Source organism: Bufo gargarizans, chromosome 1 (assembly GCF_014858855.1).
Source record: "Bufo gargarizans isolate SCDJY-AF-19 chromosome 1, ASM1485885v1, whole genome shotgun sequence".
NCBI classification, from domain to species: Eukaryota; Metazoa; Chordata; class Amphibia; order Anura; family Bufonidae; genus Bufo; species Bufo gargarizans.
This window is the reverse complement of record NC_058080.1, coordinates 660,138,887-660,166,794: the sequence shown is the minus strand read 5'-3', so window position 1 is coordinate 660,166,794 and position 27,908 is coordinate 660,138,887. Positions and strand designations below refer to the sequence as shown.

Below are 27,908 nucleotides of genomic sequence, written 5' to 3'. Positions count from 1 at the left end.
TGTTGTACTTAGGAAGGAGAAAAATGTGTTTCTTTGGTCATCTTCATCACAGCACATCTCATGATGTTGCCTCATTCGGGCCACCAGGCCTTGCATTTCTTTGTTGCAGTGTTTGCATTTTGCACGCATGCCTGCCTTACCGATGGGTAAAGGAACTTCATTAAAATATTGGCAAACTGGGTCTCTTTTACGGCCTGCTGCCATTATAGTTTTTTTCCTCCAAGGAAAGAATGTGATAAACCTCAGGTCATACACACAAAAAGATCCAAAGACTTGTCTGTGAAGGTTCTCATTTATCCAGGTCATGGTATATCTGTAAAGAATAAATCAAGACAACTAGACTTACTGTAGATTTCTTGAAAACGTTTCACTCGTTCTTCCAACGAGCTTTCTCAATTCTGAGTGACTGTACAAAAATTCTCTCGGAATAAATATGTAACTGAATCAACATCTGGTAATTATACCCAGCATTGGGTCAAAGGTGTTGATTCATTATCCTAATTGGAGTCAGTAGGTGATAAAGACTTCCCAGAAAAAGGTGTCAATACAGCATTGTATGTGGCAGACAATAGATGTCTAACCCCCCCGCCTCTATTCAAGCTTGGCTTCTCCATTTTTACGTAGATGGCCTCTTTCACGTACAATGCTGTCTTGACACCTTTTTCTGGGAAGTCTTTATCACCTACTGACTTCAATTAGGATAATGAATCAACACCTTTGACCCAATGCTGGGTATAATTACCAGATGTTGATTCAGTTACATATTTATTCCCAGAATTTTTGTACAGTCACTCAGAATTGAGAAAGCTCGTTGGAAGAACGAGTGAAACGTTTTCAAGAAATCTACAGTAAGTCCAGTTGCCTTGATTTATTCTTTACAGATGATCCAAAGACTTGTCTGTCTGTGGCTGTGCAGTACTGTGCTCAGAAAGTTTCACTTAAATTTTGTAGTACTCCTTGTCTGCTTGCCTTTTCCTCCTTACACTTAGTTTCACTTTCTTCTTGTGCAGATCTATTCCACTCCAAACAATCAGAAAAATATTGTTTATATTCTATTCACTGAACTTTAAACTTGGCACTGAAGGGGTTGATTCTGTATTTATAGGTTTGTAGAAGTTAGGATTTAGATCTTTTTCTCAACTCTTTTCATGTTATAAATTCAGTTTTGAGAACTCCAAAATTAAACCAAGCATCTGTGATAATATCTTGTAGGCAGAGAAACTACCCAGTAATCTTACAAAAACCTCTGGAAGAGCATGACATTGTGAATGGATTAATGGAATTTAACAAAAATTAAACATATACAGCCTTATTCTACATAATTAAAAAAGTTATCTTTATTTCATAATGAAATAACCTTTGGATGGTAATATATTTTCCTCAAAAAGCATTTAATATTTAAAAAAATCAGATTTAAATAAAAAAAATCTGATTTAAATCTAAAAAAGTACGATTATTATATATATTTTTTTAAATCATTGATTTTTATCCACCCTGCTCTATGTGCTGAATCTACGCCCACATAGCACCTAGAGGCTCATTAGCATATTGTAAAAGTGTGTATTTTAGCAGAACGGCTGCAGGGAATTTTTTTTTAAAACATACTGTTATGTAGTGCTGACATTAGCACATTGCTTAATGTCAGTCAGATACATAACAGTAAATCTGATGGTAGAAACCCTTTAATTTTGCGTGCCACTATGTGTATTTTTTTTTTTTTTTTTTTTTTTTTTTATTTCACACTGGCAACCAGGCCTAATAATACCCTCCACTTCTTGGTCAGTACAGATCACTTTTCTGCAGTCATCTCATTATAATCACAGACAGGATTACAATGATAGATATCACATGATCCACCATTCACAATGGGTGATATCACAGCTTATCTACTCCCTCCTGACCTCTGCATAGGTCACAGAGCATGCCTCTTCCATTGAAGTCAAAGAGGTCTTCTCCTGTCCATAGTGTCTATGGCCCATGGTGGCTGCTGTTAAGCATCTCTCTAAATGCAGTTAAAACAGGCGAGGCAAGACGGCCGTCCCCATAATCGTTTTCAGAAAATAGAATTAAAAAAAATAATTAAAATCTGAAAATAAAAATGGATTACAGGAAAAGGATGTGTGTCACTATCTGAGGCGTGTCTGCAACACTATACCTAGATAAAATATGGTTTTGCTGTATATTTGACAGCAATTCAGTGGAGACTTTGCAAATAATACTTTTTGTTGCCAATTACCTCCAGCATTTTTATACATACTGTGGGGTTTTGCTCTGGTAGACAGGTTAGCGGACGCAGTATGAAGGCAATTACAAAGTCTTTAACTTAAACAGTTCGGTGTTTATTCACACATAAGGAAACAAAGGATGAAGGATAAACCACACCCAGTTGAGACTGCTGGCTGGGTTTTATGTAGGCCAAAAAAGACCCGGCCTGGAGTGTGGGGAGAAGCCACCCACCCAGCACTTTGGCTACTCCAAGTAAGAGCCGGCCCGGATCACCTTTACAGCCATACTAACAAGAAACAGTGTCAGTCAGCACTAGCTGCCGCTGACAATTAAAACTATCGTCTCTTACCTCACCGAGGCCAGGAATCTCGGTAACACATACCTTCGATCAATGACGGCCCCTTGCGCCTTCCTACAATACCCTAAAGCTGGACATTTATATAAATGACTGTGTGAATTCAGTTCCTTCCTTTTAATCCCCCTCACAATTCTGATTCTATTAATATTGGAAAACTAAGGAACAGGAAACATGAGTTAATTCTAGGTTACTTCCAATGCAATTATAGCTAATATGTTTACACTAATATACCGTAGTTATATTTTTATCCCTCCACCAATACACAGACTAATATGGCTTTTATTCCAAGTATATTCAGATACCGGTGAGAGACCATTTCTTTACAGATGCAGCAGAGCTAAACTTGTTAGCCTACTTTCACATCAGCGTTTTCCTTTCCGGTATTGCGATCCGTCATCTCAATACCGGAGGAAACTGCTTCAGTTTTGTCCCCATTCATTGTCAATGGGGACAAAACTGAACTGAACGAAACAGAGTGCACTAGAATGCATTCCATTTATTTGCATCCCCATCGCTGACAGAATAACGCTGCATGCAGCGTTTTACTGTCCGGCATGGGATGCAGAGCAAGATGAAACCAGTATGAAACATAACATAAGTCAATTGTGCCGGTTCCGTTTTCTCGGACACAAAAGAAAACAGATCTGTCCCCCATTGACTTACAATGCTTTTACTGCTGGATCCATCCTAGTCATTTTAGAGATAATACAACTGGATCCGTTCAGAACCGATGCAGACGGTTGTATCATCATGATGGAGGCGTTTTTGCTGATCCATGACGGATCCAGCAAAAACCCAGATGTGAAAGTAGCCTTAGTTAACTGTCTCTTGTCTACACTGGGATAATACAGTTAAAATCTTTTCCTAATGAAAACTCGCCCCCCCTCCCCCCCAATTTTTTTATTTTTATTTCCTTGGGAATACAATACCAGGCAGTAAAGCTGTAAGGGAGAGATTTATCAAAATTGGTGTTAAAAGAGTTGACTGACGCAACATATTCTACAGTTTTCAAACCACCCCCTCTATCTGGATACTTTTGCAAATACATGTAATTAAAAATTTTGTATAGCTACTGAGTTATTTCATAAAATGTATCTGAATAGCACCACCTGCTGTTTGTTCTTTTTCTTATTTCTTTGCCCTATTCACTGAGATGGCCGCACATGCTCAGTTTCATCCTTCAACTGCCTCCTGAGCTGTGATAGGTAGAGCACGGACACGCCCCCTGAGCTGCAGTAGAAAAGACACTCCCCTTCAGCTGTCAGCTTGATATAAATCTAGCAGAGCAATGAATGGGGAGATCTCTGGATCCATGTGAGGTACAGGGCTGGTTCTAGCTTTGTTAGAAAGAGATGGTCATGTACTATATGATGTCTGATTATCATTTTTTACATTGGTCAAGGGATAACCGCTTCAAGAAAAAATGGCTTAGCAACCAATTAAATTCCACCTTTCATTTTTCAGAGCGCCTTAGGAAAATGAAAGGTGGAATCTGATTGGTTGCTAGGGGCAACTAAGACAGTTTTCTTTTACACAGGTTTTAATAAATCTCCCCCAAATTTCAGGTCAGGTTGTTACCTACATAACTAAGTGAAGACCTGGTTAGTAGCACTTTATGTCCAGTTCTAGTCACCACGAGAAGAAAAATTAACTGATATACTGGCGAGGTGCTGTTCTTAGATATGTTCTAGCAGTAGAATAATTCTAGTCCTCCAGGGAGGTTTCTCTTGAGAGGACAAGCACAAGCTGTTTATTCTGGAAAAGCCAACAACACACTCGGCAGTATACGTCACCGTAATCCACTGTGTCTCCTGGGTACAGTCACTGACATAAGCTACTACTCTACTGCTAGCTGTAAGGACAAGCCTAGCTTACAAATGGAGTTTAAAATGATTATTCCTAAAGGTTTATAATGCTAAATTATAAAATAAATACCTGTTGCTAGTCCAGTGTCACCTCTGCTCCAGTCACCGCAGGTCACTGGTTACATCCAGGCAGTGGTCATGTGCCATCTGGGCACAAGACCTCTGTAGTCAGTCACTGCACAGACGTCATGTGCCTAGACCAATCTGACTGATGCCTGGAAGTGGAGGGCGGACACAACGATGGATCGGCGACTTAAATAGGTATTTTATTTTTTGTAAAGCCCCTTTATTAAACTATACTGTATACCATAATGCAAAGTCATAGGGAGAAATCTGTCAATCAGCGACTGGAGGGCGGGGGCAGCCTGCATATCATGAATACACTCAACTCTTCCTCCACAGCACTGCAACAATTTAATCACAGGGACTAGGGACGAGCGAATCGACTTCCGATAAAACATCCGAAGTCGATTCTCATAAAACGTTGTTTCAATACTGTACGGAGCAAGCGCTCCGTACACTATTAGAATGTATTGGCTCCGAGGAGCCGAAATCATTACTTTGTGAAGTCTTGCGAGACTTCGCATAACAACTTCAGAAATTGATTTATACAAGTGGTACCTTGGAACCGAACCAGAGTTTGGGAAATGGTTTTTTACAGTACAAATGAATTTCTGAAGTTATTATGCGAAGTCTCACAAGACTCATCGGAGCCAATACATTCTAATACTGTACGGATCACTCGCTCTGTACAGTATTGAAACAAAGTTTTATGCGAATCGACTTCGGATGTTTCATTCGAAGTCTAATCACTCATCCCTAACAGGGACTCTAAAATTGCAGCAGAAATGATGTACACACTACTGAATTGAGTGTCTGTATCTACAGCATGGAGGATGACCACCTCCACAGACCCCAAGAATGGGGGTCCAGCTCTCCCACCTTAATGGAGCTGCCGGTACCCCACCGATCAGAGTTATCCCCTATCCTGTGAGTAAGGCTACATGCATAGGACCGTTGTGTGTTTTGCGGTCCGCTAATCGTGGATCCGCAAAATAAGGATGGCATCTGTGTGTGTTCCGCAATTTGTGGAACGGCACGGACAGCCTTTAATATAACTGCCTATTCTTGTCCGCAAAGCGCAGACAAGAATAGGACAGGTAATATTTTTTTTGCGGATCACGGAACGGAGCAACGGACGCGGACAGCACACGGAGTGCTGTCCGCATCTTTTGCGGCCCCATTCAAGTGAATGGGTCCGCATCGAAGCCGCAAATACTGCGGCTCGGATGCAGACCAAAACAACGGCCGTGTGCATGAGGCCTAAGGGATACCTTTTAGGCAAGGGCTACACTCGCATGAGTTGCAAAAAATCCAACATTGCTGGATTTTTTGCAACTCATGCTGCAATGCTATTCATTTCTAAGGGATCACCTCTACTCTGCGCTGCTGGCCGCGACAGCTGTCGTGCAACCAGTGTCAGCGTATAGCCCTAGACAAACTTGGCACAAAGCTAGAAAATGATGAGCTGTACCCGTACATAGCAGGCTTACATTTGATTTTCTGACATTTTTTCAATCCCAAATGCGTCAAAGGGGCACGTTTAATTAGAACCGGAGTTTTAGACGTTGGCGCCGGCAGTGTATCAGCCGGAGTTCTATAGAGGCGTCAGCTTCTTCATAACTTTGGCGGATCCACTGCCGCTTCTAAATGTAAGACAGCTCCCTTGATGCCTTACATTTAGACCATTTTCTACGCCTAAACGATGCCGGGCCGTCCTCTTCCCCGCCGATACCACATCCACTTTTTTTAGACCTGGCGTAAGCAGGGAGAAGTCGCAGATTGCAGCGCAAAGGACATCTGCACCACAACATGCGCCAGAAATACGCCTAATTTAGGAGTTTCTCTGTTTAATAAAGGGCCCTCTAAATTTGCTGCAGATTACTACCACTACCTCCTTTACTTAGACTGGTATAACAAAGAAGCAGGCAATGTCTTATGGAGGCCATCCCCGCTGAATAACTCAGGATATGAGCCTCCCAACTACTATCCCATATTCAGAGATGCGGTCAAATGAAAAAAATAAAGGTTGTTTTCATGAGGCTAGGTGTTTGCTATGTGCGCGACAGGTGTACGTGCGGTTTTCAGTGCACTGTATGTATTTATGCATTACTGTGTTAAATCCGTTTGTTACTTACCTCTGTTCTCTATAGATTTTAGGGGGGAAAAAAGGATGTTCTGGCTACATGCTAGCCATATAAACAGCAATATAGCCTTTTCTAAAGAAAACGGTTTTAGTACATATGTAGTACAGTGCTCTAGGCACCTTCCCTTAGGTTTATTTCACAGGAGCGATTCGGATTGTGTCAGGATCTGCTCAGGAAAAAAAAACTGATGGTTTTGCACGCAAGTTGAATCACTTTTGTCTGCGATTGCATTCAGTATTTCAGTTTTTCTCTGCACGGGTGCAATCAGTTTTTGATGTGGTTTTTTTTAGAGCAAAAAACGCATTGCATCCAGATTCTTTCTGCTTTTCACACAAGCCCCATGCATTTCTATGGAGCCAGGGCTGCGTGAAAAACGCACAATATAGAACATGCTGCAATTTATCCTGAACACAAACATCACGTGTGAAAAACACATGCACAGACCCAATGAAATGAATGGGTCAGGATTCAGTCTGGATGCTGTCCGTTCACAACACGCATCGCATCCGGATGGAAAACTTGCTCATGTGAAAGAGGCCTAAGAAACAAGAGATTCTCGGCACAGCTTACACTCTACTTCTGCATTTTTAGACAAGAAGAGGACAGTATACTACTACAGAGGGATCTGGATAGATTGGAGGCTTGGGCAGAGAAGTGGCAGATGAGGTTTAACACTGACAAATGTAAAGTTATGCACATGGGAAGGAATAATGCAAGTCACCTGTACATACTAAATGATAAAACACTCGATAACACTGACATGGAAAAGGACCTACAAAATTTAATAAACAGCAAACTAAGCTGCAAAAAACAGTGTCAGGCAGCTTCTGCCAAGGCCAATAAGATAATGGGTTGCATCAGAAGGGGCATAGATGCCCCTTGATGAGAACATAGTCCTACCACTTTACAAATCACTAGTCAGACCACACATGGAGTACTGTGTACAGTTCTGGGCTCCTGTAAACAAGGCAGACATAGCAGAGCTGGAGAGGGTCCAGAGGAGGGCAACTAAAGTAATAACTGGAATGGGGCAACTACAGTACCCTGAAAGATCATCAACATTAGGGTTATTCACTTTAGAAAAAAGACGACTGAGGGGAGATCTAATTACTATGTATAAATATATCAGGGGTCAGTACAGAGATCTCTTCCATCATCTATTTATCCCCAGGACTGTGACAAGGGGACATCCTCTGCGTCTGGAGGAAAGAAGGTTTGTACACAAACATAGAAGAGGATTCTTTACGGTAAGAGCAGTGAGACTATGGAACTCTCTGCCTGAGGAGGTGGTGATGGTGAGTGCAATAACGGAATTCAAGAGGGGCCTGGATGTATTTCTGGAGAGTAATAATATTACAGGCTATAGCTACTAGAGAGAGATCGTTGATCCAGGGAGTTATTCTGATTGCCTGATTGGAGTTGGGAAGAAATTTTTTATTCCCCTAAAGTGAGGAAAATTGGCTTCTACCTCACAGGTTTTTTGTTTTTTTTTTGACTTCCTGTGGATCAACTTGCAGGATAACAGGCCGAACTGGATGGACGAATGTCTTTTTTCGGCCTTGTGTACTATGTAAATTAATACCCCAACATCTGAGCATAGTATCCAAGTTATTCAACAACTGTAAATGGCACGAGCATCGCTATAGCCATAGCAGCCAAAACATTGTACCTTTTTGCAGGGGTGTACCTAGCCATTCTGCTGCCTGAGGCAAAAACTGAAATGGCATCCCCCTCCATGCCAATTTCTTAACCTAACCCCTTTGACACAATGAAAGCGCTCATTGCCCATGGCCTTTCCGCTGCTCCCCTCTTGCTCCTACCTGAGGCGAACGCCTCACCTGGCCTCATTGGTGGTGCACCCCTGGCTTTTTGTAGGGAATAACAATGCGTGTGTTGGGGTCCTAGGTTCGAATCCGACCAAGGACATCTGCATGGAGTTTGTATGCTCTCCCCGTATTTGCGAGTGTTTCCTCCGGGTACTCTGGTTTCCTCCCACACTCCAAAGACATACTGATTATGAGCCCCATTGGGGACGGCTTGATGCCAATGTCTGTTAAGCGCTGCGGAATATGTCAGCGCTATACAAGTGGTATAATAAATAAATACGAGTTTTCCGATCTATAATGCTATGCCGATGTTTTAATTTTCTTTTAATTTTCTTATTTTGCCACGGGGCCCTATGAATTATAGTGATGTCCCAGGCCTTCTGATCTGCCAGGGAAATAGCAGACATGCTAGGGGGCATGGAATTGTGTTTGACCTGCCTAAAATCTCTTATATCAGGACACAGGATTTCCCGTTTTGGTCTCCAGGCGATTATTCGAAGGTAAAAGCGCAGAAACTCTGTAATCCTCTGTTTATACTCAGCCAATGGAAAGAAACCATTTGACAAAGCACTCTAAACATTGCTGGAAGGAGGCTGAAAATGACTCTTTGAAGAACATAAACAGGAACAAACCCTAGACAGTATGGAAAAATGGATTTCCTCTACTGTTCTAATACAAGGCAAGCTTGAAAGGGTCAAACCCATAGTAATACTGAATTATTTAACACTTGCAGCGTGCTCCAGATACTTTTCAGTTCTTCTTAGAGAAGTCACTTGAAGAAGCAAGTAAGAGGAAAATGAAGTCTGACTTTTGTACGTTCTGTTAATCAGTCTTTCCTTGTATAAGTAAATGGTTAGCGAGCGCTGGAGAAGAATCTGCCTGAATTACACAAATATACCATAGAACAATAGAAACTCCAATCATTATTCCAGCAGGTTCCCCATTATTTCCTTCCCCAGCAAGAGTTTATTGCAAAATAACTTACCGAAAATAACGTCCTGTCTTTTGATGACATTTTTTTCTTGCTTATGACAGAAAGACGATTCCACGACCGAGCTCCAAGACTCTGCTTCAAATTCCAGAGCGTCGCTACTGAAATCGCTCCACAGGGCCGAGTCCACGACATCTAGGTACAATAGTAAAGCTAGAGCTGTAATTCTACTCCATTATCTCTGCATTGGAAATAAAAGGCCTTAATGTGTGGAATAATACGGCACTTCACAGCTCTATATAATGGCGGGTTTAGGTGTGGCGCACCTGCTCTATGAGCAGCCATAACCTGCTATTACTCCTGTAATACTATACTGTGCTCCTTCAGGTTACTGTACGTTCAGCTTACAATGGACTTTCTGGGGCCTTTGGAACTAGAAAATCAAATTCACCTTACACTGCAGATCTGTATCACGTGAAATTGACTAAAAGGCCCAGATCCAATGAGAGTACCATCTGCCATCTACCTGTACCTATATAATCTACGTGTACTGTACTGATCTCTATCTGGGCTACATATAACGTACTGCATGTATTGTACTTCTATAGACCTGTGCTACATCTACCGCATGTATTGTAGTGATATCCGTCATACATGCATTCCCTCAGCAGCTTTCTCTTTGATATGTAAGGATTTCCTTTCTTTATATTGGCTGTCTGCTTTGTTTTCTTTAACCCTTAGGATACTGGAGGTTTTTTTTTTTTTTCTTTTTCTTCCCTTTCTTCCTGGAGCCATAATTTTTTTTTTTTTCTGTTCACATATCCATATGAGGGCTTGTTTTTGCAGGACAAGTTCCTCCACAGTTTTACAGGTTTTCCCTTTGCGGCAAAACAAACCCGTGCCCTTCATTCTCTGGGTCAGTACGATTACGACAATACCACATATGTATTGGCTTTATATGTCTAATCAAAAAATTTATTAAAACTTTGAATTTTATTTTTTTAACATCACCATATTCTGACCCTTATAACTTTTGTATAATTATGTCTACTGAGCTGTTGGGGTTGATTTGTTTTGCTGGATGATCTGTAGTTTTTTTTTTTTAATACCGTTTTGGAATGTGTGTGTCTTTGTGATAGCATTTTATAAAAAATTTTGGGGTAAGAGAAGCAATGAAAAAATGGTGAATAGGCCATTACGCCATTCGCTGTATTGGAAAAACGAGATTTTTGTATAACTTACCAGTAAAATCTCTTTCTCGCTCTTTCCTTGGGGGACACAGAAGACCTTGGGTAGAGCTCATCTCCATAGGAGGCGTGACACTAAGTGAAGACTGTTAAGCCCCTCCTCCACAGCTATACCCTCAGCCTGGAGAGAGAGACTGCCAGTTGCGTGTCCAAGTAGTGAAAAAAGGCAAAGTCCAAAAATGGAACCAACAAGCCAACTACCCAACGGGTAAAACAACTCGGAAACCGTGTAAAGAAAAAACAAGAATGGGTGGGTGCTGTGTCCCCCAAGGAAAGAGCGAGAAAGAGATTTTACTGGTAAGTTATACAAAAATCTCGTTTTCTCGCCCAGTTTCCTTGGGGGACACAGAAGACCTTGGGACGTTCAATAGCAGTCCAAGAGGGGAGGGACCACAGCACCAAGGCGAAGCACCCGAAGGCATCAAGAAACCACCGCCTGCAGACCAGGCGGCCCAAGGCAGCAGCCGCCGAAGCCCAAGCATGCACCTCGAATAACTCGGTAAGGAGGAGTGCAAGGAAGACAGTGACCGCCTTGCAAAAAAGGAGGCACCGACCGCTCTGGTGAAAGGAACGGTAACACCAAAAGCATAACCCAGCCCCTGGTGCGGCAACCACAGCAATAGCTACTCTGAGAAAGCGGAGGAAAGGCACCTTTGGAGGCCGTCAACCCCGTGCGCGGACCTCCAGAAACACAAGAGACCGAACGTCGACAAGAGTCGGAGATCTCCAAGTACAAACTGTAAAGGCCCAAACAACTTCCAACCGGTGAAGTGTCCGTTCCCGGGGAAGACAAACACCACCTTCAGAAGGAAGGAAAAGACGGGATGGAGAACAGCCCCGTCCCGAGGAAAGACATAAGACTCGGAACAAGACGGGTCGCCACTCAGACACCCGTCAGACACGATGGCTACGGAAACACAACCGTACAGGACAGAAGGAGTAGAGAGAACCTCTGTAACGGCTCCAAGGGAAAGACTGGAGCGCCAAGAGCCCAGTATGTAGTCCCCAGGGCGGTACCGGAGGGCCGTACAAAGGAAACCAAGAGCCGCTCCAAGGAAGGAGGTCATGACAGGCCCAGAGGGCTGGGGAATGCTGAAAGAGGAAGGACAGCGCCGACACTCGACATGCCAAGCAACAGAGTCCCAGTCCCAGGTCCAGGCCGGACTGGAGAAAGACAGAACCATGGAGAAAGAATGTCAGAGTGGGGGAACCCCAGCTTCCCACAGAACCCCAGGCAAAAAAAACCTAAGTCCTACAACAGACCCTGGACAAAGCACAGCCAGGAGCGACGACTAGCGTGCCCGCTGGAACCGCTTGGGCGAGCGGGAGAAAACCCAATGTGATCAGGCGCAGACCAGTAACATGGGCCGAAGGGTCGGCAAACCGATCCCGTCGCCCCCGAGCAACGTCGTCCCGCATACACCCGGAGTGGGGTAGCATTAGGACAGACGGAAGGAACTGAAAGGGTCCACCCAGCATCAGACAGATGCCAGGACCCAACAGGCTAAATTCCATGTCGACGCAGTCACCAAGGAAGGTGTTCTACAGTCTCGGCGCGGGAGATCTAAGGACAATCTCGACCGAAAGGTAGTCCTCCCAGGTACCGAGAAGGTAAGTTCACAGCAGGACCATTACCCAGAATGGAAAAACGCAATCTGCACCCAGCGAGAGGACAGAACGCGGTAGACCCGGAAACAGCTAGTACTGCCAGTGAGAATGAGGGAGACGGTATGAGACCACAAGGAACACCGGAACCATCCAAGTGAACAACCATGCGCTCCCCAGAGGCAGAAGCCACAATCGGAGTGATATGCCCCGAGCGGGAGACAAAACAGAGCCTGCGAGAAAAGCAATCGAGACAGAGGCCGGCAAAACACCCTCCAATCGAAAGGAGGAGTGGGCAACAGGGAAGCCATAGGACAGCTCAAGAGCAGAACCCCCGCTACTCTGTGAAACGTCCAGCTCACCACCTCGCAGAAGGCGAACACCCTGAAGAACCCAAAGTGGAGGTCCTTCGGACCTGGGAAATCGAGCACCCAAGAGAAGCTGGGTGACCTTCCCGAGAAGAGCGTCCCGAACCTGGTAGCAGATCAGACTGAAGCGCAGAAGGCGCCAATAGGAAGGACACATACCACACTGCATCCGAAGAGGAGAAAATGGTAGTAGGCGAGGGAACCGTAGTCCCGCCAGAGTCAATGTAGAATCCGAGGGGCGCTGCGAACAGCACTCTTGACCATGTGACCGCTTACGCAGGGAAGCAATGCTGCGGGAGGACGAATGGGTACGCCTCTAGGAACCACAAACACAACCCAGGTGGAAGAGCCCACGAACATGGTGGACACCGTCACAACGGGACCGCAATATACAATCCAAACTAGAGAACGAGTACCACCCAGCTCAGTGCAGTAGACGGCAAGTAGGGCCCATCCGGAACAAGTGGATAGAATGATCTCTTCAGAGCGTGCAAGGCCAGCGGCAAGGAAGGGAGGCACACGTTCGAGCAGCCCCGAAAGCAGTGAGAAGGCCAACCACCTACAGGAGGAAAAGGCATACACGGCCCAAACAACGCACAGAGCGCACAGAACGTCCGCTCACTGCAAAACGTCACTCAGCGAAGAGGGACAGTCACAGAGTCCCAGTATCCACAGAAGAGCAAAGTGCAACCGAAAGGGGAGTTCGCACAAGACTAGTACGGCATGCGACCGAACGCAAGCAGTCCACCCAGAAAAGGGGGAATGTACCTGGCAAACACCGCAGTCGGCAAGAGTGCAAGGCCCGCCCCAACAAGGGGGGCGACGCCCAAGGCCAGTACCCACTTCAGAGAAGCAGGACATACCATATTCCGCCTAGACGGGGGTCATGCACATGGCCGCACGGTATCCAACAGGAATGTAGAAGGTCCACCTAGTGAAAGGGGGACATGCACAGGGTTATCCTAGCATCAAATGATTGTGCAATAATCCTCCCAACACCAAATTTCGTGAGAGTGCAACTACTCCGCCAATGAATGGGGACAAGTACCAGTTCAGCACAGACAAGGACAGCTGTGAATCACGTGAGCGTGCAAAAGTCCGCCCATGGAACGAGGGGCGGTCATGCACAAGGCCAGTACCGTATCCAATGGGAGTGCAAGCATTCCACCCCTGTTAGAGGCCATCGTATCCGGCGAGAGTGCAGGATGCCGGCCCCGAAGGGGGGGGGGGACATGCACATGGTCAGCATCGCAACCAGGGAGAGTGCGAGCACACCGCCAAGGATGGGGATCATGCACAAGGCCAGCAATGTGCTGGTGAGAGAACAACCCCAGTCAGCGAGAGTGTATGTATGCCGCCCGCGGCAAGGAGGCATGCCCATGGCCGGCAGCGAATCCAGTGAGAGTGCAGCACACCGCCCATGGAAGGGGGGGGGGGGGGGTCATGCACATGGCTGAAAACGGATCCAGCGAGAGCGCAAGCACCCCGCCATGGAAGGGGGTCATGCACATGGCCAGCAACTTACCGGCGAGAGAAACAACCCCAGTCAGTGAGAGTGTATATATGCCGCCTGAGGGAAGGAGGCATACCCAAGATCGGCAGTGAAGCCAATGAGAGTGCAGCATACCGCCAATGGAAGGTGGTCATGCACATGGCCGGTAGTGAATCCAATCCAGCGATAGTACTGCGTCCTGCCTGCGGAAGGTGGTCATGTACCTGGCCAGCACCGCACACGGTGAGAGTACAGTATTCCGCCAATGGAAGGGGGTCATGCACATGGCCGGCAGCGAATCCAGTGAGAGTGCAGCACTCCGCCTATGGAAGGAAGCCATGCACATGGCCGGCAGCGAATCCAGGGAAAGTGCAGCGTTCCGCCTATGGAAGGGGGTCGTGCACATGGCCGGCAGCGGACCCAGTGAGGGTGCAGCACTCCGCCTATGGAAGGAGGTCATGCACATGGCCGGCAGCGAATCCAGGGAAAGTGCAGCGTTCCGCCTATGGAAGGGGGTCGTGCACATGGCCCGCACCGAATCTGGTGAGGGCGCAGTAATCCGCCTAAGGGGGTCATGCACAAGGCCAGCCCGCAGCCAGGGAGAGTGCCGTATCCAACCTAGGAAGGAGGGTCATGGCAGGTACCACAACTGGAGAGGGTGACGAATTCTGCCTATAAAGGAGAACAGGCACCTAGCCAGAGCCGCAGCAAGGGAGTGCTACATGCCGCTCATGGAAGGGGGGGGCATGCATACAGGCAGCACTACTGAGATGAGACTGCCGCGTCCTGCGCAGCCCACAAGAAACTACTCCGTTATTCCTCCATTTCTTATAATGATAACACAGCCTCCCTGAGGCAGGCAGGGGGACACCATACAGGGGCACAGGCTCTCTGAGGAAAGGAGGGCCAGCCAAACAGTCCCATTGGGAGCCGGCCAGTAGCCAAAGGGTTAAAGGATCCGGCCTGGGGGCGATGCTGCGATCCCCTGGGGGCGGGGGGACCTCCAGGCGGGAAGAATTCGCGCCTGGAGAAGATCCCGCCCCCTCCAACAGAGGCCGGAATTTTGCGGCCTAGTAGGCCGAGAAGCCGGGGCCTAAATTTTTGCGGCGCCCGAGGCCGCACAGTGTTCAATGTACCGGCCGGGACCCGAGCCAGAGTGGCGCATTACACACCGGGCGCGGGAGCCCACCCCGCGGCCGGAAGATTCAGGGGCCCGGATGGAGCGCCGAAACTGCGGCCCAGCAGGCCGTGAGGCCTGGGCCAGAATTTGTGACGCCCGGCCGACCGGAATGCAATGACGGTCGGCCGGAGCCAGTTAGAGCATCGCTCAGAAGTCCCATGCCGGCCGCGGGGGCCCACCCCGCGGGCCGGAAGAGTCAGGGGCCCGGAAAGTTGTGCCGGAGGTGCGGCCCAGCAGGCCTAAAAACCTGTGCCAAAATTTGCAGCGCCCGGCCGGATTGTACATGCCGGCCACAGGAGCCCACACCGCGGACCGGAGGCGAGGCCTTACACCCCTGCAGTCAGGAACGGGCCCCAGGCCCTGAACAGCGCACCTGGTAAGGAATGGGGGGCCAGATAGGGAGCCGCTGGGACGAAGAGCTGGCGACAAAGCGCCCTGAGTGCAAGGCCTAATGCACAGAGATAACGCAGGCAGATGAATGATCAACCGCGGGCACGATCCGGCCCTCAGGTGACCGGACGCCGCCCCCCCAAGGGAAGAAGGGGGGCAATGCGGCTGAACCTATTCTGATGGAGGTCAGAAGAGGAGGAGAGGGAGCAGGGAACAGCCGCCCTGCAGCACCCAGAGGCCCCAGTATGGGGGTCCAGCACGCAGGAGAAGGGGGGGGGGGGACGTAGGGCTGGAGAAGCCTCTCTCTTACCACAGCCGTCTTCACCCTCGGTCAGTTCCAGCAGGGTCGCCCCTTCAGCTTCTGGCACCGTAGTGGCAGGACGCTGGAAGAGGGACTTGGCGTGCGGGCGACCCTTGCGCTGGCGGGATGCAGGGGAGCTGGGCTGCCCTGGTCCACCTTGCCTTCTGTGGGGGAGGCAGCAGTGCGGGAGACCGGCACTGGCGCAGCTCGACCCCGGGAGAAACAGAGAGGTCTAGTGCGTCTCTGTTGTCCCTTGTATGATCTGGAACAAAAATAAAATAAAAATAAAAAATAAAAATTTAAACAAGGAGAAAAGAGCCCTGCAGAGCAGGGAGTGTCTTGCCTCCTTGGACACTAAGCAAAAAACTGGCAGTCTCTCTCTCCAGGCTGAGGGTATAGCTGATGGAGGAGGGGCTTAACAGTCTTCACTTAGTGTCACGCCTCCTATGGAGATGAGCTATACCCAAGGTCTTCTGTGTCCCCCAAGGAAACTGGGCGAGAAACTATTTTTATATTTTAATAGTATGAGCATTTTCGGACGCGGTGATGCCCATGATGTTTATACTTTTTATTATTTATGTATACATTTTTTTATTCTAAGGAAAGGGGGGTGATTAAAATTTTTATATTTTTAAATATTTTATTTTTTTATGTTAAAACAAAAATGTTTTGCCTCCTTAGGAGGTTACAATCTACAATACTTAGTTTTTTATTGAATATTTCTATACTCCCATAGGGAATATAGAAAACCTTAGATTGCCGATTTGTTATGTTGGCCTGCCACCAGCTTCAGAGAGACCCAGCCTATTCATGGCATTCCTGATTGCCGCACTGTTTAGATGCCGTGATCACACTTGATCACGGCATCTAAAGGCTGTAATGTCCGCAATCAGCATTATTGCAAGTCACGGACATTAGCCACGGGCCTCTTCTGTTTGAATCAAAGTGCAGAGGGAGCGGCAGTTGCAGAGAGAGCAGAGCCTCTAGGTGTAACAGCACCGCCCCCGTTGCTCCTAGAGTCTTAATTGCATATATTAAAACATAATTTTTCTCAGCAATGCGGGCACATATGAACATGGGACCAACACAGATCCCTTCAGCTGCCAAGCGCACATGTAACAGGTCAGCCAGTGTCATAGGGACAGATCTGTTGATGCTTCTGTCTTGAGATGTTACACCACTTTCTACACTGTCCCTTTATTGGAGTAAGAGTGCGACAATTTTTGCGACTTTTTTAAAAAGTCGCTTTTGATAAACAGGCTAATCACACCAACTTTCCGAACCACTTTTCGAAACTGTAGTAAGTGTCAAATAAGCCCAAAAGGTCATAAATCCCTATTTTATGAGACTTTTTGAGGCCAGATTTCTGGAGTGCAAAGCCTGATAAATTCCATCCACAGTTACAGTATCGATTCATTCTGGGACTACCACTGTAACCTAGAAATACTGTGTAGGGAGTGCTGCTAGTAGCATCGTAGACCGCAAGGGAAGATGGCTGCATAGACATCAACCAAATGGGGTTTTCTTTTTTCTAGGGAGATTCCCCCTTTGTAAAGTAGTTTGTGTGGGGGATGGAATCCTCTTTGAACTGTATGTTATATAAACTACGAACATCAAAGATAAAAAATAAAATAAAAAAAATTATACGAATAAGAATATTCCTGAATACTCTAAAATTGGGAAAGGTTCAGTTTCTTATCAATGTCCAACTAAAAATCTGTAAATTAACCTTCAATGGGGAAAGTATCCATTGATGGAGGGGTTCCGACTGATTGCAGTAGCTCTTCTGACTGTGATCTGGACCGAGAGCCACTTGTATCCCCATCAGATTCCAATGACTGGTCCGACCTCCTACATGGCAAGATAAACCATGGTGAACAGACATAAGGAACAAGCTGGTAATAAACAGAAAATTCAATTTATAAATGTTTTACTGCCCTAAATGCACTCCCATACCTGTCTATACCTGATACAGGCACAACTCGGCAGGGTGCACTGGATTTCCCCAGAGACAGTGATGTGGAGGGAGGGGATGTTGAGAGAACAGGTTGTGGGGTGTCCTTGAATGATGAATCTGTAATATACAAAGTAAGAATATCACATGTCATTTCACATCAGTAACTTCTGCGGCAATGTGAATAGGCCAAGATCAGAGAATAGGACTGATGGGGCATAATGCAAAGAATCTGCTTGCATTGCCCCTCTTATCCACGGCCTGGTATTGTACCCCATGGATAAGAATAGGCAGTGTCGGGGGATTCTTTTTCTAGTCTTGGAATACTGATTTCAAGCCTACAAAATAAAAAAATGTACTCAAGAACAGAAAATTTTATTTTCATTATTCAGAGACATGTGACTGGCAACAAACATCATGTGGGGAAGGTCAGCCAGCATCTGTGAAATATCATTGTTATTGTGGACCTTGTCACATATCTGATCACATTCCCTGAACATTCTAGAACACAGGCAAATGCACTTTTTTTGTTTTTTGTGGACTCTTCTTATAATGCAATAGTGGCAAAAGGGAAAGAAAAGGCGCCGATAGGGAGATTAGGTGCAGTGCACACAGCAGTATGTAGAGGCTCACCTCGCAACATTAAAGAGGTTGTGCAGGCAGTATATATTAATGCTTAAAATAGGTCATCAATATCGGATTAGAGGGGGGTCGGACACCCAGCTTCCCCACCGATCAGCTGTTTGAAGAGGAGGCGGTGCTCCACCACAGCGCTACTTGCTCTTCATTACACTGCCCATTGTCGCGGAAGCGAGTGTAATTCACTAGAATGGAGTAATACTTGTACTCTCACCACTCCGCCGCTGCAAGGGAGACGTGCATGGAGCGCGGCCTCCTCTTCAAACAGCTGATCAGCGGGGATGTCTGTTTTATATTAATGAGGACAGGTCAAAACCCCAGTAATTACGTGCTTGTAGTGATCATAGATGTTGGTAGATTATGCCAGTGCCCACAAGACCCTCCGCTGTTTGGTGCATACTGCATGGATGCAGGGGAGTGTTTCAGGTGAATGGACCCAAGCTACCAGTTGACAGGATCCAAGATGGCATGATCCAAGATGACAATTTAATCAAAGCCTTTATCTCCATCTTGGATCTTGTCAGCTCGTAACATTTGAATTAGAAAATATATTGCAAAGTAGTGGAGGAGATGCCCACAGTAACTAATCAAGCTACAGTTTTCATTTTCCAAAGCGCCACTGAGAAGATTTCCAGTGACAGAAGTCCCTAGCCAGCTCCATGGGAGTTTGGGTATTCTACAGGTCTGACCTTCAGGTCTTCACTGTCAGCATAACTGACATGTCAGAGGTTACATCTAGGCTAGATTTCCACTTTATGCTCCGAGACTCCTCTTATCAGATAACTATAGTGTTTTTGATAACTGGGCATGTCCAATTCCTTTGAGCTGCACAGCAGAAGACTACAGGTTCATAATCTTTAAGTGAACGGAGCTTAGCCTCGCCCAGGCCATTGATAATAGTCTTTGGGCCAGCGGTAAACAGCGAGAAGGCTGGGCGCTGCTGCCTTCTCAAATAGCTGATCGGCAGGGGTCCCGGGTGTAAGACCCCCGCCGATCAGATGCTGATGATCTATCCAGAGGATAGATCAGTTTAAAAAAACTGCAGAACCCCTTTAATATATCTTCATATTTTTATCAGTCATCTTAGGATTTCACTATACATGGACTGTGTGTCTGTTTAACTATAATCAATGGCCAGGAATGAGTATATGACGATAGGTACTGTCAGTGAATCAATGTCAGGTAGTGGACGTTAGAGTGGAGAGTATTCCTAAAATACTGGAGAATTAAACCCCCAGTAGCTATAGAAAGTAGGCCTTTCAGCCCCCTGACTGTATTACACAGCCCAATTCTGCAGGCGATTGTCGGGGGAGAAGCGTTCCATCCTGGCAATCGTCGTCTCACTAGCTGTTACATGCAACGATCTCCTCAGCAACATGGAGAAGAGTGATTGCTGTGCCATCGCTGGTCCCTATGCTGTGTAGTTATTTGCATGCTGAAAATTCAAGGTTGCCCAATGAACGAGCAATTGGCGGCAGTATTACACTGCCAGTTGATTGCTAACTAGCGTTACTATGAACACTCATTAGCGATCATCTGGCAAGAATTCTACCAGTCTAATACAGGCTTTAGACACAGCTGCAATACAGAACCTGGCCCCTGGACAACTGTGGCACTGTCACTGGAGATTAAGCAGACCCCTTTTTTCTCATCTTGGACAAGCCCTTTAAATGACAGTAGACATAAAAAATTATTAGAAAAATCCCCACTTACTTGAAATGACAGCAGGCTGTTTATACTTTGGGTTATATCGGTCCTGAAACTTCTATAAGACAAAGCCATGCATTTACATTAACATATAGTGGTATAGAAAAACATTTGTCCAACACAGACTGAAAGGGCTTACCACCGCTCCACAACTAGGAATGAACTTAAAGGGATTGTGCACCATTGGGGGGTGGGGGTTAGTGACAATTTGACATGAGTCCTGACGCAAGGAGAGCAGCAGCAGCAGCAGCATCAAAATGATTACAATGCAATAATAATAAAAAATGCCCCCAAAGGTGTACAGTCGTGGCCAAAAGTTAAGAATGACAAAAATATTAGTTTTCACAAAGTTTGCTGCTAAACTGCTTTTAGATCTTTGTTTCAGTTGTTTCTGTAATGTAGTGAAATATAATTACATGCACTTCATACGTTTCAAAGGCTTTTATCAACAATTACATGACATTTATGCAAAGAGTCAGTATTTGCAGTGTTGGCCCTTCTTTTTCAGGACCTCTGCAATTCGACTGGGCATGCTCTCAATCAACTTCTAGGCCAATTCCTGACTGATAGCAACCCATTCTTTCATAATCACTTCTTGGAGTTTGTCAGAATTAGTGGGTTTTTGTTTGTCCACCCGCCTCTTGAGGATTGACCACAAGTTCTCAATGGGATTAAGATCTGGGGAATTTCCAGGCCATGGACCCAAAATGTCAACGTTTTGGTCCCCGAGCCACTTAGTTATCACTTTTGCCTTATGGCACGGTGCTCCATCGTGCTGGAAAATGCATTGTTCTTCACCAAACTGTTGTTGGAAGAAGTTGCTGTTGGAGGGTGTTTTGGTACCATTCTTTATTCATGGCTATGTTTTTGGGCAAAATTGTGAGTGAGCCCACTCCCTTGGATGAGAAGCAACCCCACACATGAATGGTCTCAGGACGCTTTACTGTTGGCATAACACAGGACCTTTTCTTCTCCGGACAAGCCTTTTTCCTGATGCCCCAAACAATCGGAAAGAGGCTTCATCGGAGAATATGACTTTGCCCCAGTCCTCAGCAGTCCATTCACCATATTTTCTACAGAAGATCAATCTGTCCCTGATGTTTTTTTTGGAGAGAAGTGGCTTCTTTGCTGCCCTTCTTGACACCAGGCCATCTTCCAAAAGTCTTCGCCTCACTGTGCGTGCAGATGCGCTCACACCTGCCTGCTGCCATTCCTGAGCAAGCTCTGCACTGGTGGCACTCCGATCCCGCCGCTGAATCCTCTTTAGGAGACGATCCTGGCTCTTGCTGGACTTTCTTGGACGCCCTGAAGCCTTCTTAACAAGAATGGAACCTCTTTCCTTGAAGTTCTTGATGATCCTATAAATTGTTGATTGAGGTGCAATCTTAGTAGCCACAATATCCTTGCCTGTGAAGCCATTTTTAAGCAACGCAATGATGGCTGCACGCGTTTCTTTGCAGGTCACCATGGTTAACAATGGAAGAACAATGATTTCAAGCATCACCCTCCTTTTAACAGGTCAAGTCTGCCATTTTAACCCAATCAGCCTGACATAATGATCTCCAGCCTTGTGCTCGTCAACATTCTCACCTGAGTTAACAAGACGATTACTGAAATGATCTCAGCAGGTCCTTTAATGACATCAATGAAATGCAGTGGAAAGTTTTTTTTGGGATTCAGTTAATTTTCATGGCAAAGAAGGACTATGCAATTCATCTGATCACTCTTCATAACATTCTGGAGTATATGCAAATTGCCATTATAAAAAGTTAAGCAGCAACTTTTCCAATTTACAATATTTATGTAATTCTCAAAACTTTTGGCCAATACTGTACATACCCTTTAAAGTGTAACTGTCATTTTGGTTTATTTTTACTATTTGGGAGTGGTTGGTGATTATTGATAAAACCACTTCTCCTGCAGTATATCTTTTATCTATCTGTATTTACCTTTGAACATGCGGGAGCAGCATCTTTGCAGGCTTTATGTACATTCACATTGCAATCTGAAAAACAGGAAAATGTCTCTTAAATCAGTGTTTCCCAACCAGTGTGCCTCCAGCTGTTGCAAAACTACAACTCCCAGCATGCCCGCACAGCCAAAGGCTGTCCAGGCATGCTGGGAGTTGTAGTTTTGCAACAGCTGGAGGCACACTGGTTGGGAAACACGGTCTTAAATCACCTACAAATTACTGGGGGAAAAAAAAACAAAGACCCAGTGGAGGTAGGGTAGAGGAGGAAGCAGAGCATACAAGTAACATCACAGGAAACTTGCTGGCCATGTATTTTTTTATTGCTGCCAAAATGTGGATACACTTCTGTCTCCATCTCATCTTGATAAGCAAAAGTACAATGGAAGTGACGACAATCGTGTATAATCCATCTGGTGCCTGTAAGCAGCAAATGACGGCTCCAGCGGAATCGGTGTTTCATAGATTCCTATAATATATCACATTTTATTCCCAACACCAAACAGTAGTGACAGTGTCATTACGTGTTTGACTTCATAGCCAAGTGTGCCATGTCAGGTGTGCTCTCTCTCTCTGCGCTATCCTTGACCTGTTTTACCACTTTATGCCTTTGAGGAATTGTTGTGAAGAAACACTGAGTTACTTCACATTAAAGAGACACTTCCTTTTATCACATATTAACAACCTATATGGGGATATTCTATGTATTTTTTTTATATTGCAAAAACGGGTAGATGGTTTTCTGAATATAGTGGGTCATTTATTAAACAGAAATATGGATAAATTAGGCTTATTTCTGGACTTTTATTGCAGCGAAAAAATCCTTTGCACTGCAATCTGCGACTTCTCCCCGCTTAGGACAGGTCTGAAAAGGAGATGTGGCGGGGACGTGGAAGGGCCAGTAGGCACGTCTCTTACCATTTTCTACACCTGTTTTAGGTAAAGAAAGTGGTCTAAGGCTACATGCACACGAACATGGTTTGCTTCTGCATCAGAGTCAATTTTTTTGCGGCTCGGGTGCGGACCCATTCACTACAATGGGGCCTGCGCCCCTTCATAACCCCACCTGATCCACCGTCTAAAATGCCGGTCTCAATAAATGTGCCCCATAATCTTTTGAACTCACTCCATGTACTCTACTTCCTGTCCTGGCTCTTCAGCTTCCTCTTTGTTTGGACTTTTAGCATTTGTCAGATCCGTCTGAGAAATGCATTGAAATACCGGATCCGTCTCTCCGGTGTCATCCGGAAAAACGGATCCGGTATTAATTTATTTTGCATTTTTAAAAGATCTGCGCATGCGCAGACGGGAAAGCCGGATCTGTTTTGCCGGAACACTTAATGCTGGATCCTGCACTAATACACTTCAATGTATTCCGGCAAGTGATCAGTATTTTTGGCCGGAGATCAAACTGACGCATGCTGCGGTATTTTCTCTGTCCAAAAAACGTAAGAGGGACTGAACTGATGCATCCTGAACGGAATGCTCTCCGTTCAGAAGGCATTAGGATAAAACAGATCAGTTTTTTTCCGGTATTAAGCTCCTGTGACGGAACTCAATACCGTAAAATAAAAACCGCTAGTGTGAAAGTACCCTCAGTCAGACCATTCACTGCAACAAGAGAAAGCTCTTCTGTAGTGACTGAATTAGAGTGTCACACATTACACATATTTATTTAGGCCTATTAAGGGAACAACAGAGCAGTTATACTTTTATCCCAATCCTCCACCTACTACTTTCACAAGGATTACCTTGCAGATAACATCTGCCCCTCACAGCAACAGTGAACTAACAGACTACTTAGGTCTTTTGTACTGACTGCTACAGAAGGATAATATTTTGTATCTAATTTTGCATAGCACTAAATGCTAAAATGATCCAAAAATTCTAAAACAAAAAAGTTTCCTGTGACTAGTGAGCTTAAAAGATATCCATTTCTGATTAAGTATCCTTTTAGGCATGTAAACGATATTCCTGCAGCGTCTGGCAATGTCGGATCCAGCAGGCTGCTCCCGGCCGGATGGGCAAATGCAAATGTGAAACAGGCCTTAGTTAATCACTAGTGTTGTAAATAACAATACCCCAATCATGGGTACTTACTGGAGCATTGTAATGAATCTTTTCCCAGGAGGGCCTTTTCACAAACCAAACATGGAACCACACCTGAGAAGGTCCCTGCTACAAACTGATGTCTGTTCGCCTTCTCCTTTGTTTCTTTGTTTTTGGCCTTTAATATATTTTGCAAAGGAAAAGGAAAAACATTAAATGAGAGATCAAAAAGACAAATACAATAATCAGGTAAGGCTGACAATAAAAGCAGAATTCAATGCTTTCATGAATATATTGATTTCCAGAAGAAACTCATATGGCCAGTAACTTCTCCTGCTCCATTGCCTAGTGCCTTACACATGGGCACCAAAAACTAAACACCAGCCAGTGGCCAAGCAGTGGTGGCTAAATAGAAGACTGTGCTCTATCGCTATACCTCATATGTGGAATGGCAAATCTTGATATCAGACCACCATCCTGTTGCCTTGAAAGGCTTCCACACAAAACTGTGCCCTCATCTATTCGTGTTTCATCAGTGAATGACATATGGACGTGGGAATCTGGGCCAGTGCAGCTTTCATATGCTCCATGAGAGAGAACATACACTCCAATACAAAGAAGCAGCAGCACGTCCTGTATGAGGCAGCCATGACTATGGAGCAAGTGAATTAGGTAACTGCACCTGCTATTACTATTAGGGTACATTCACACACACATCAGATTTACAGTCCCAGGACAGAAATGTGGGCACTCAGGAGCTGTGCTGGTGGAACCACAAGAGGATTAGGCCTTTTCTGTGTGAGGCTGTCCTGCAGATGTTCCTCTCAGAATCCATATGGAGAATGAACATGCTTCTTCCGCTGAATGTGAATAGTGTATAAAAAGTATCCCATTGATTTGCGCTGGATGTGGAATGTTAGGCACGTCATGAGTATTTCAGTGTGCACCCCTCCCCGAAATCCTGGTCAAATCCAACTGTGTGAATAGATTCTTATGAGGACACTTAAAAGGAACCTGTCATCAACTTTATGGTGACCTCACTGAGGGCAGCATAAAGTAGTGACAGAAATGCTGATCTCAGCGGTGTGTCACTCATGAGCTAAGTGGTTGCTGAGAACCAGCATCATAACCATTGGAGCCCAGGCCTCGAAAAGAGTCAGATCTACCTGAGAAGAGTCCTGGTTATTCCTAATCTCCTGCTCTCTCACCCATCTGCTGATGATTGGCAGTTCTCTCCTAGACAGAAAGGGAGAAAACTAGGTAGAAGACTGTCAGTCATCAGCAGGTGGGCAGGAGAGCAGGAATTCATGAATAACCAGAACTCTTCTCAGGTGGCCGGGACTCTTTTCCAGGCCCAGTCTGCAATGATTGTGATGTTGGTTCTCGGCAACCACTTACTTTTAACTTTTAAATGACAAACCGCTGAAATCAATTCACCTGTCTCTACTTTATTCTGCCGTTAGTGTGGTCAGCATAACGTTGATGACAGGTTCCCTTTAATGGACAAGGTCATGCAAAACTGCAGCAGAATATTCCATGTGCCACATAAACCCTTCCCTGTTCCTCACAGATACCATGTCTGTCCCTCATAAAACACAGCCCCCTACTTAATAGGTTTCACCAATGCTGAAGTAAAGGATGGAGCAGACCGTTTTTATGTAGTTGGATTAATACACTAACTAGCCTTAACTCATGTATCTCAGAGCCATTATTTTGGGCTGCAACTCTTACCTGGGCGATGATATGGTAAATCTGCTGGCTAATGTACATTTTGAACCCCTAAATATAATAGTTACATTACATGCATCAAGCTAAGGATCAAGGTCCGGCTTTACTAATCATTGAGGACATGAGTCATCATTCAATAACTATAATGATGAAAACGAGGACATACTAAAGGCACATAATTAGATCTAGCCTTCATCAGCATAGAGATGTCGTTATGTCTAATTATATTTCTCTAAATCATGTCAGAAATGACTAAGTGTGAGGAGTTAGCATTTCATATCCAACATGAAAATAAATGATGAGGAAGACAAATCAGATAATACATTACCCTGCCTAATATATTCATAAAGCAATTAGGTCTAAATAAAGCCCTTTAAGGCAATGTGTCTTCAGAAAATTACCTATTGTTTAAATAAAGTTTTTACATGAAAAATATTTTTAAAGAATTTTTGGCAATGTTATTTTTTATTTTCTATTTCACCACCTACGGTAGATCTAAAAAAAATCCTGCCGTTTTCACACTGGCAACTAAACCCAGTAATAGGCGCCACTTGCTCTGTACAGATCACTTTTCATTAATATTACCATAGGCAAGATTACAATAACATATAACACCCTCATACATAGATAACTCAGGATCCACTATTCACAATAGGTGATATCACAGCTTATCTACTCCCTCCTGACCTCCTGTTTTTTTTCCCTCTAATTGTAGGTTTTTTAACTTAATTTCCTGAGTAGAAATGGCCTTGCGGTTTGCCCGGCGGTGCGCGGCAAACTTTGCGTGTTCGCGATTCGCCAAACATATGGAGAAATTCGCGCCCGCCATATTCTTTTACATTATGAAGAACTTTGACCCATGACACATCCATCAGGTGGTACAGGACAGGCAATTGCGACATTTCAGCACATGGACATACCCCCTACCTTATAAATAAACCTGATCTGGCCGCCATTTTACATTCAGTGTTTTGCCAGTGTAGGGAGAGGTTGCTGTGTGGAGCAGGGACAGGTTGTTAGGGACACCAAACGCTAGCTAATAGGGCCACAAAAGTCATTTTAAGCACTAGTATAGGTGTGCTATCGATAGGTGTGATACACAGAGGGGTGCGATATACTTATACTTTTATAATGAGTCAAAAACACATAGATCTATATAGTGATCAACTGGAAGTCAGGGGGCTAGGGGCTTACTGGGGCCATTTTTATATAGGGTAAGGTTCCGGACGGGGTTGCTCTTATCAGGGCGGGTGGTCTGTGGTTAGGCTATCAGGGCCAGAATAGCACCCCCCTGCAGGGCAATATCATGGACAGTTCTTTGCCCACCCTGTCCTTCAATACATCATCATCTAGCCCAGGGATAGATATTTTTTGCTTTCTCTCCGAGATTCATAGATGTGCACTGGAACCCCCCGGATTGTGGTAGGACATATGGTTTCTGATTTAGTGCTGCCGAGCACTTGTTATTGCCTACCACATCTATGCTTTTTGCTTAAAGGGGTTCTGCACTTTGTTTTAACTGATGATCTATTCTCTGGATAGATCATCAGTATCTGATCGGCGGGGGTCTGACACCCGGGACTCCTGCCGATCAGCTGTTTGAGAAGGCAGCGGCGCTCCAGCAGCGCCGCGGCCTTCTCGCTGTTTACCGCTGGCCCAGTGACGTCACGATTAGTATCAACTAGCGTGGGCGGGGCTAAGCTCTGTTCACTTGAATGGAGCTTTGCCCCGCCCACGCTAGTTGATACTAGTCGTGACGTCCCTGGGCCGGCGGTAAACATTGAGAAGGCCGCGGCGCTGCCTTCTCAAACAGCTGATCGGCGGGGGTCCTGGATGTCGGACCCCCGCCGACCAAAGGACAGATCA

At 45.4% G+C, this 27,908-nt stretch overlaps 1 protein-coding gene across 1 annotated transcript in view; it reads right to left on the bottom strand.

Moving 5' to 3' along the window:
* Positions 1–27,908, bottom strand: part of ARHGEF28 (Rho guanine nucleotide exchange factor 28) — a 238,675-nt gene that overhangs the window by 42,132 nt on the left and 168,635 nt on the right. Inside the window, 6 exon segments of the mRNA XM_044276054.1 lie at positions 9,468–9,608; positions 17,726–17,847; positions 17,953–18,070; positions 20,303–20,354; positions 22,246–22,301; positions 24,366–24,492. Coding sequence (XP_044131989.1) covers positions 9,468–9,608; positions 17,726–17,847; positions 17,953–18,070; positions 20,303–20,354; positions 22,246–22,301; positions 24,366–24,492 — 616 coding nt within the window.